Genomic DNA, 10,430 nt, shown 5'->3' on the forward strand with positions numbered 1-10,430 from the left:
TGTGGAACGGTCGCTAAGACACTAACAGCTTACAGACGGTAGGAAATTAAGGTCACAGTTATGAAAACTTAGGACACTAAAGAGGCCTTTCTACTGACTCTGAATAACACCAAAAGAAAGATGCCCAGGGTCCCTGCTCAGCTGCGTGAACGTGCCTTAGGCATGCTGCAAGGAGGCATGAGGACTGCAGATGTGGCCAGGGCAATAAATTGCAATGTCCGTACTATGAGACGCCTAAGACAGTGCTACAGGGAGACAGGACGGACAGCTGATCGTCCTCACAGTGGCAGACCACGTGTAACAACACCTGCACAGGATCGATACATCCGAACATCACACCTGCGGGACAGGTACAGGATGGCAACACTAACTGCCCCGAGTTCCACCAGGAACGCACAATCCCTCCATCAGTGCTCAGACTGTCCGCAATAGGCTGAAAGAGGCTGGACTGAGGGCTTGTAGGCCTGTTGTAAGGCAGGTTGCAGGCAATCTCAACGCTGTGCGTTACAGGGAAGACATCCTCCTCCCTCATGTGGTACCCTTCCTGCAGGCTCATCCTGACATGACCCTCCAGCATGACAATGCCACCAGCCATACTGCTCGTTCTGTGTGTGATTTCCTGCAAGACAGGAATGTCAGTGTTCTGCCATGGCCAGCGAAGAGCCTGGATCTCAATCCCATTGAGCACGTCTGGGACCTGAGGGCTAGGGCCGTTCCCCCCCAGAAATGTCTGGGAACTTGCAGGTGCCTTGGTGGAAGAGTGGGGTAACATCTCACAGCAAGAACTGGCAAATATGGTGCAGTCCAGGAGGAGATGCACTACAGTACTTAATGCAGCTGGTGGCCACACCAGATACTGACTGTTACTTTTGATTTTGACCCACCCTTTGTTCAGGGACACATTATTCAATTTCTGTTAGTCACATGTCTGCGGAACTTGTTCAGTTTATGTCTCAGTTGTTGAATCTTGTTATGTTCATACAAATATTTACACATGTTAAGTTTTCTGAAAGGAGTGAGAGGACGTTTCTTTTTTTGCTGAGTTTATATGTGTAGAGAACATTCCATTCCATTACTACTGTAGTGTCTGTATGCTACCACCACAGCTGCTGATGTTAAATGGAAGACTTGCTTTTTTATGATCATTTATTGTGGGAAGCCTCAGACACCACAAGGCAGCCTTGCAACACAGGAGACATCACACTGCAGATACTGCAACTGTAGACAGAAAACATAGGCTCGTGCTTCGTGCATAACCTCACTCTATCCCCCCATAACCAATTTTTCTCATTATAACTAGGGACAGCAGTTTTTCCTGACCACTTGATCTGACCAGGAAGTCTGAGCTCTAGTTATTATTGTCCTGGCCAGATCACATAAGTAGAGTCAATAGGCTATTCTTCTGAATATTAGAGACACAGGGGGTTAAATTAGCCTAGACTCAGACTGATCTTATTTGGGGGGTAGACTTGGTTTCCGTTGACAGTTTCTGATGGCTTGCAGTCAGTTCCTGCTCGTTGAAACCCTGTGGAGGGGTCTGACAGACGTGTAACACCTCTACATGTCTGTGGACCACACGCGCACACGCACACACGCACGCACACGCACATGCACACGCACACGCACACACACACAAATGTATCCGAGCCAGTACGGTTCTGGTCATCCCTGTAGTGTGAATCAGGCACAAGTCAAGTGAAATAGATTACCTAGACTGTTTGTGATGAGAGTGTACGAGTACGTGTGTGGCATGTTAGCAATGTTTTGTTGCTGAATTCCAAATAAATAAGTGCTGAATGACCTGAGAACTCTAATATCTGTGTGGGTGTGAAGTGGAACTGAGAGTGAGGGGAGGGGGGGGGGGGGGGTGAATGTTTGTGTTTTGTGTAGGTTGTTCTTTTGTACTTGAGTAGTTTCTCATGAATGGAGATGGGAAAATAGCCCATTCTCTAGAAGTTACCAGCAATGAGAAGAACAAATAATGAATCCCCCACAGAAGGAATGGGGAGATCACAATGACCTTTGTCTCTCTTCTTCTGCTGTCATCCTCCTTCTCCATCAGCCATGTCTTACTCACTGGGGATGTCCTAGACACTAGTTTCACTCCTCTATAGTACCCTTTCTAAGGTCCGTCCTCTATGGTTTCTGACCAACAATAGAAAATGTTGGCTGTTGTTCCATCACTAATATACTCATTCACTTACTCAGACACCCGCGATTCCACTTGTGGGATGTAAGTTCACTTGTGGGATGCATGTGAAGGAGTTCCTTATATACTATTGTGACAAGGAGCGCTACTGCCATGGAACAGTCGGTGGTGGCTAGTATGGGTACACTTCTCTGGAAGATGCTTTTTTAGGCTGGCTTTTAGGCTGGCTGCAGCTTTGAAAGTATTCAATGAAATACACACACACAGAAAAAATATGTAATTTTACCATTTATTCTGGCCTATGGTGTGCTGAATAGTTTTAGCTGTGGTTTTCAAGCCATCATCAAAGCCTCAATCAATGATACTTTCAGTAAGTGACTTTATAGATATTGCTGTATAACAGCTCATAAATAAAATACAAGCCAAATGAAGAGATTCACTGAAAAGTTTGATATTTATTTCAAAGTTTGAAAAATGAATTCAGAGAGAGTAAAACAGTGGGCAGAATACGATAGTAAAACCTATCTATATCAAATACAATCCAAGCAATCATGTTGCTGTTAAAATCTCTCATACAGTATATGAAAATGTTGTTTCTACAGTACGTCTACAGTATGTTTCTACAGTACAAATAGAACAAATTTAAAAGTTTAGGATGTTCTACATATAAAGAAAATAGGTAATCTGGTGTACTGGTAGCTAAATGTCCTGCCTTCCTTTTACAGTTATACTGGCCCTTGATTTAAAATGTTTAAATGTATATACACTCTGATATGATGACTAGTATGGCGTATTGGATTGAATATCAATCATATTTTCCATAATAAAAATACATTAAAAGCAAGTGAGAAATCTGACAAACAAATCACACAAAAGCTAGTCAGTCGATAGACACACAAATTCTAATATAACATTCAACACTTCAGGGTTTATTCAATCAACTTTACTGCTGTAGTAAATTAACCACATGTTGTTTAAAAACGAATAGTGATAACCTTGATGATAGTAGGTTTACAGGACAGAATAGTTCAAAACACTATTTATTCTGAATTGTATTACATTTTAACTATTTTTCTTCTGGATTGGGGGAAACATGTGGTATACTTACTGGGGTGGTACATTTGATGAGTAATAAACCCTTTAATACCTTTACAGCACCATTTGTAATACGGTTGTATAGTAATTCCCTTTCGTGACACACAGTGCCTCTGTAACACCCAAGCTGCATAGCTTTGGGTCCTATCAGTTCACACCTTGCAAGTGTTGCCTTTGTTCTGACCCTCTATCCCATCTCTTTCTCCATTCATCAAAGTATGCTCTTGCTCATTGGCTCTGAAGAATTGAAAAGCATTGGAATGGTGTAAGCAAGGGCTAAAAGGTGTGAGAGGCTGAAGTGTATGTTAGTGACATATTTCACCATATGTCATGTCAGTCCTTTCTTGTTACATCAATGAGGGGGAGTGAAGGAAGGTGCTCTGTTCAGGCGGTGATGGGCATGTTGTCCCTGTAGCAGGCTGCCCTCTGGGGGGCGGTGTAGCTACACAGGTCCTGGTAGATCCGGGCCATCTGTTCCCCGGCCTGCAGCTCGTCTGACTGGATCTCCAGGTTAGGACTGCTGTACTGGGAACGACGCATGCTCACTGCTTCCAACAGCTGCTGACAGTTCACTGGAGTGACCTGTAGCCGAGCACAGACAGAGAAAGAAGGAGAGAGGGAGAAAAGGAGAGGGGGAACTGTAAGCTCAGTCTGCCAGCTTCTGACAGTAGACTGGAGTGATCTGAACACAACCAGACAGGGAGAGAAGAAGAGAGGTAACTGTTAGCTCAGCTTGTATTTTTAAGGTACACTCTTAGAAAAAAAGGTGCTATCTAGAACCTTAAAGGGTTCTTCGACTGTCCCCATAAGAGAACCATTTGAAGAACCCTTTTTAGTTGCAAGTAGAACACTTTTGGTTCCAGATAGAACCCTTTTAGGTTCCATGTAGAACCTTTTTCTAGAGGGTTCTACATGGAACCCAAAAGGGTTCTACCTGGAAGCAAAAAGGGTTGGGGACAGCCCGAAGAACCCCTTTGGATCCCTTTTTTCTAAGAGTGTAGTGGTGCCCTTTTGACCAAATCACCTTGAAGACTGAAGTTACCTCTATTTACTCAAACACATTCTGGGACTGTGCTGGGGGGATACCACATGTTTCAGTGATCCAGGGGATATAACCTCTGTTACCTGGACGATGATAAGTTTGCTCTTGGCTGTGCTGAGGTCATGAAGCTCCTCCCCGAAACACAGGGTCACCATGGGGTCAGGGGCGGGAAGCTGGCCCTCCTGGTACAGCTGGAGAGCTGGGACAAACAAAGCAGACAGAGAAGAACTTATTACACAGACAGAGAATGCTTCATCATAACTGCACACTGATGAGTGAAGGCATGTACTCCAAAGAGTATCTGTCTGTCAGTAAAGAGTACATGTATTCCTGTCCTCTTCAGAGCACAACATCCTAAATCAACAACAAAAACAACATGAGTTCCTTCCTCCTCACCTTGGAAGAACCTTCCTGTGTCAAAAATCTTGACCACAGCATCTCTCTCCAGTTTGCAGGGCCCCCCAGGGCTGTAGTGGGGGCCCAATCCCCCCAGCCCGCTCCAGAACACACGGCTCTGGCACAGCCTCTTGATGAAGATGCCCTCGCGGTTGGCACGGACCAGCACACCCCTCTCCAGGTGCCCCAGGAGCTTGCGGGTGACATGGCGTTGGCGCTCAACCTCGATGAGTTCAGCGGGAGGGAAACAGACGTTCTGCAGGCTGTCTGGGAGACCGTAGGGGGACCTGTGCTGGACCAAGGGAGGCTGACCCGGAGAGATACGACAGCCATCAGCATGAGATGTCACCACGCTGTCCATCAGCTTCCCACCATAGAAGAAGTTAATGATCATCTGGGAGAAGGCTGGAAACAGAGGGAGGAAAGTGTTGAGTAAGCCACCGCATTGTCTTCTATTAAGTCTCGCAGAGGAATGGAAATAAATACATTTGTATTTAGAAATACTGAGGAAACATACCGGCATTGAAAGAACCCATTGGCGAGGGATCTTGATGCCCCGGGAAGACTGCAGGGTAATAAAAAAAAAAAGATAACTGACTTTGTGGTATAGATTTTTTCTATCATGAAATTCAAATATGGCCTTCCTCTTACATATGCAGCATGCTCGTTAAGATGCAATGATCTTGAGTGACCGTGAAAAACATCTCACCCCTCTATCATGTCATGGTTTGTCATTTCATCAAAAAATACAGCCCGTCAAGCACAACAGGCGGCGTGACCAAGAAAAAAACACCTTAGTCAGCAAAGTGCTAAAGGAAATGAGCAAATCGTTCCCCCTCTAGAATTCTAGAATCATGTAAACAAGCCTGTGTTAGAAGCCATAACTGCAAGGTAATGTCGCAGTTTTGCATCGCTATAGATACGCAGTTATTTTTAAACAAATAAATCTCAACTCTCACAAAGGAGGAACTGGAGCCTCATGCTGTAGCCTCATAGAACATACCACAATAATGCACACTTTGATACAGGAGACATAAACATGCAAGTTTCTCTAGAAAATGTCCTCATGGAAAACAGCTAGACAGATACTTTTAACAAAGGACAATATGATGTATAGGCATTTGCTAACTCTAATTAAATAGATCAGATAATTGACATATGTTCCAGTCGCCACTGTATGAAAGTGTTTAAATGGACATGACACCACTGCATGTTGGAGATACTCCACTAGATTGGATGACACTGCTAAAGAAAATAACCGTTGACTGAGTGGAGAAGGACCCTTACCACTGACGCTGCCCTGGGACCAGTACTCTGGGCTGGGCTGCATCCTACAGCCATCCTCCTGGGGAGAGTGGCTCCTCTTGACGATGCCAAGGTACTCATCACTGGAAGACTGACAATGGAATGACACACCATGCAATTAGTCTCTAATAACCATACATCAACAACCATACATATAAAAGCTGCTTTAGAAACAGAAGAGGTAATATAGTTGATAGTGGAGGATAGAGAGACAGAAAAGGAGGGAAAACTTGACAGACATTAAAACAAGAAAACAGAAAAACAGAGTGAGTGAAGTCGGTGAGAAATATAGACAGAGAGAGGAAGGGAAGAAATTGATGGAAGTAAGAAAACATACCTGTTTTACCTCTTTGATGAGCTCCTCCAGGTGTGCAGAGCTGCAGTCCATGTCAGTACTGTCACCAGGGCTAGATGTCAAAGCTGCTGCTGCACTTTTACCTGCTGGAGCAGAGGGGGACAGCATGGTTGTTAGTCTTATTATCACAGCTATTCTTTCTATTTACTACGGAAAAGGCTGATGGTCAAATGTAAATCAAGTTTTAGCAGCAAGTTGTCTTTGTCCGGATTTCTGAGTTTTCAACTCTGATCAAGGCAACGTCCTGCTGCTGAAACATTAGTGACTTTTAATAAATAATTTGCATTGGTGCAATTTGACTCTACATCCATTCAATACAGGTGTTTATAATGTTCATTATTCTAATGTCTCCATAGTGAAATATGAACTCACTCTTCTGCTCCTCCTCGGGGACGATGCGGTACACCTTGTAGGGCTCAGAGATGTCCAGCTGGGACCTGTCTCCCACCTCCTCGAAGTCAGGGCTCTTATTCAGGGCACACCGCAGCCTGGTCTTCCATGTAGCAGGCTCAGCCTTCTCCCCCTCCTTAAACTTCCCCTTAAACACAGCCCAGGCCTGCAGGGAGGGAGCAGGTGCATTAGAACGAGAGCCATAGTAACACACATCCAAACATAACACATACCTGCTGGTGCTATCAACAACTTGTTATATTCAAAAAGGTCTGGAACTGAACGATAGAGATTACAAAAGTCCACAATGAAGCCATACATAGAAGTAATTAGAATTCAACTACTTTCATAGCCAGAATACAATGAATCACATGATAAATACAGGTAGGTTACATAAAACAAAGGTTGAATTGTAATGACATGAAACTGGACAGGTTCTGGTTTAAATTATTTGTTAACTGTTAAGTTATAATTACATATAATTACACAAAGATATTCGATTTTCAATGTCATTTTTCTCTGCTTGTCTTATTATGACCATGAGCTCTATTTTAGCTGGCTCCAAGGAGGCGCAAGTGTCAAATGCAGATTAGTTTGCAATTTCATCATGTAAAAACTGGTACACTGGCATTTTCCAGCCATAACGCCAGGTTCAGCAATTTACCTGTCTAAAATCAGCTCGCTTGCACTGATATGTGTAGCCTTACGCACGACTTTTGGAGAGGCACATCTGAGGAGGAGGGGTGGCAATATTTGAGGTGTAAACAAGCGCAAAAGTGACAATTTCATGGAGCGCAAATGGGAAGTTTTAAGACTCACAAAAAGCAGGTTAACAGTAACACAGCTGATAATGGCATGGATTTTGAGAGGTAGCCTATCCAGGTTTAATGCACAGTGACCATGGAAGAGAGATGTGCTTTTTATGCCAGTGAATCTCTTATTTAGAAACATAAAAAAACGATTGCTTTCATTTAGTTTAATTATATAAATTTTTTCATGAGCATAGCCTAACCTCCCCTTATTCAAGGCCGATTTATCAGCATTGCATAGATGCATATTTTTTATCCTGGCCATTAGCCAAGTAGCCTATGGAAAAGGGGGTTAATGGTCTGCTGAGAGTGCGTAGAAATATTTTGGAGGTTATCGCTCTCATGCTTTTTCATTTTTCAAAATTCACATACCTGCGTAGTTCATTTCGCTTGTTCAAGTATCCATCCTCATCTCCACAGAGTGCATTTCATCTGGTTACCAAAGACACGTTCCTCCAAATGTATTTAAATTATTCAGTCCTATAATGCATTATCAACGGTAGGCCTATGCTATATTTTGCTTATTGATAACGTGCCCCACACATACAATGTGATTTGCGGGAACCTAGTGTTCTTTATTTTAGAAGAAGTGCGATGCGTAAAGACATGTAGGCTATAGGCTAGGCTCATTGAAGCCAATTACAACACTGTTGACTGACAACATTGCAAACATAGGCTATTGAGCTAACTCTTTTTTTTACTGTTACTATTACTCATTACTGTAGCCTATGCTATTTAATAAGCTTTAGTATCAATCCACAATGGACCAGCAGGAATTGGAGTAGATGACAATGCAAAGATCATCAATAACCTACAGAACTTGAGACAAATGCATGCATTATTAAGCCATGGAATGTGTTGAGCTCTTGTCACACCTACAAGACCTTGTCACACCTACAACTTGTTTATTCATCAAAACCCAGCCCTTTCGTGCCACTGCCAGCTATTGTGCTTATAATTCTGGCTATGAAAACAGCAACAATATTTCTGACACACCCCCAGAACAAGAGATACTGCCAGCACTTAGATTTAGTATTGTGTTAGTTAAAATAGAGCCCCATGACTCATAGATCAACGTATTGTCATCATACTCTGCAATTAATGTGTAACCTATATGTGCGTTACAGGTGGTGAGAATGTGTTAGTTAAACAAACAAAACGTAATTCACACCCGTTCTATCTGTAGGCGCATACTCAACAATTAATGTGTATCGTATGTGTGTTACAGGTGGTGAGAATGTTTTAGTTAAAGCAACAAAACGTAATTCACACCTGCTCTATTTGTAGGCGCGGGAAAAAAGTGTGTGTTATATGTGCCTCTCCAAAAGTCGTGCGTAAGGCTACACATATCGGTGATCTAAATATGCTCTCAAATCCACCGCTATCAACACAATCCTGGTTTGAAATTTGTGTCAATGAACCCACCTTGAAGATAGAAGCGTCGACCTCCTGGTTGTAATCCTGCTTCCCAGCATGTTTCCAGGGGATACGGAACATAGTGCGGCTGTCGTCCTCCCAGACCAGCCCCGGGTACTGACCGCTCTGGATCTGCTCAACTAGCCACTGTTTCAGCCTCCGACCGCCCGGGTTTATAGACATCTGTAATATACATTCATAAGATATGTCACTGTATGGGCTAAACGTTTTATTTTATTTTATGCTTGTTTGTGATAATTAGGAACTTATTTCAAGAGAGAGAGAGACGGGGAGAGAGAGAGAGAGACAAAGAGAGAGAGCAAAAAGTAAAACAAGATAATAATGGTTTATTATTTCATAACAACTATAATTTTCTAATAGCCTACGTTGTTATATAGGTAGCAAAGGGAACACGCTTGAAGAGTTAAAACAAAGACAACTAAATCTTACCTTTTATTTTTGTATTGATAAGTATTTTAGATATCCTTGAGATATCCTTCAAATAGCTTATTGAAGACTATTGTTAAACCTTAATACCAAGTCGATGTCTCAGCGTCAATAGAATAAGTCTTTACTCGCATAACAGTTTAATATCTTCTTTCAGATGAATGAAACATTGACTGGAGGCTGATTGGACGGATGCGTTTCATTTGTATCCAATAAGGTTTGGGAAATACTTATAGACAACCCAATCCGGAAGTCTTGTTCTTCGACGCAGTGTCATTTACAAGAAATCATCTGACAGGAGATATCGTAGGGTCTATGCCACAGTTGGCTACAGACGGCGGGGTATTGAACAACCCTGGATAATAATTAGTAAAGGATAAAGGGGATTTCACAGCGTCATAAAATACATTTTACTGTAAAGGTTGGCCCAACAGGTATTGTTCCTTCGTTACTAAAACCCCCACTTGTGCAGGTTTTACTACAGTTTAGGCTACATTCAAACATAATGTAGGTGTAGGCAGGGTAACTTTCAGGTTGGCTATGGTTGACTGATATGTACGCTGAAATAGATGCAATTATAAAGTGTTTATCATGTTACCATGTTAATTAGTTTTTATTTCGTGAGAATAAGTGTCCCAAAAAAAATACAAAGTCTCTAATGCCAACATGCTTATTCATAGGCCTTGTACTGAAAGGACTATACACCGAGTGTACAAAACATTAAGAACACCTGCTCGTTCCATGACATTTACTGACCAGGTGAATCTAGGTGAAAGCTATGATCTATTAATGATGTCACCTGTTAAATCCACTTCAATCAGTATAGATGAAGGGGAGAAGACAGGTTGAAGAAGATTTTTAAGCCTTGGGGCAATTGAGATATGGATTGTGTATGTGTGCCATTCAGAGGGTGAATGGGCAAGACAAAATATTGAAGTGCCTTTGAATGGGGTATGGTAGTAGCTGCCAGTTACACTGGTTTGAGTGTGTCAAGAACTGCAACGCTGATGGGTTTTTCACACTCAA

The 10,430-nt window shown here is 42.5% G+C and overlaps 1 protein-coding gene across 5 annotated transcripts; it reads right to left on the minus strand.

Annotated features, from left to right (window-relative positions):
- Nucleotides 1-2,584: 2,584 nt before the first annotated feature.
- On the minus strand, nucleotides 2,585-9,547 carry LOC139562998 (interferon regulatory factor 8-like). Of its 5 annotated transcripts, none has more exons than XM_071381224.1 (9): nucleotides 9,408-9,547; nucleotides 8,967-9,140; nucleotides 6,715-6,898; nucleotides 6,334-6,425; nucleotides 5,970-6,078; nucleotides 5,200-5,247; nucleotides 4,683-5,087; nucleotides 4,370-4,485; nucleotides 2,585-3,826 (listed from the first exon to the last, which is right to left on the minus strand). In XM_071381224.1, the coding sequence occupies exons 2-9, from the start codon at nucleotides 9,138-9,140 to the stop codon at nucleotides 3,629-3,631; spliced, it is 1,326 nt and encodes a 441-aa protein (XP_071237325.1). In that variant the 5' UTR covers nucleotides 9,408-9,547; the 3' UTR covers nucleotides 2,585-3,628. The 5 variants fall into 5 exon arrangements, with proteins under 5 accessions (XP_071237325.1, XP_071237323.1, XP_071237324.1 ...); XM_071381222.1 differs by having other exon boundaries at nucleotides 6,325-6,425; XM_071381223.1 differs by having other exon boundaries at nucleotides 6,334-6,428.
- Between the last annotated feature and the right edge of the window lie 883 nt (nucleotides 9,548-10,430).

Source organism: Salvelinus alpinus, chromosome 33, assembly GCF_045679555.1.
Source record: "Salvelinus alpinus chromosome 33, SLU_Salpinus.1, whole genome shotgun sequence".
NCBI classification, from domain to species: Eukaryota; Metazoa; Chordata; class Actinopteri; order Salmoniformes; family Salmonidae; genus Salvelinus; species Salvelinus alpinus.

Excerpts from the sequence above, each read along its gene's own strand:
- LOC139562998 (XM_071381221.1), bottom strand. The coding sequence starts at position 9,140 with ATGTCTATAAACCCGGGCGGTCGGAGGCTGAAACAGTGGCTAGTTGAG. Across the intron at positions 6,899-8,966 it reads TCGACGCTTCTATCTTCAAG|GCCTGGGCTGTGTTTAAGGG; the intron begins GTGGGTTCATTG and ends CCCTCCCTGCAG. Across the intron at positions 5,088-5,199 it reads AATGGGTTCTTTCAATGCCG|CCTTCTCCCAGATGATCATT; the intron begins GTATGTTTCCTC and ends CTCTGTTTCCAG.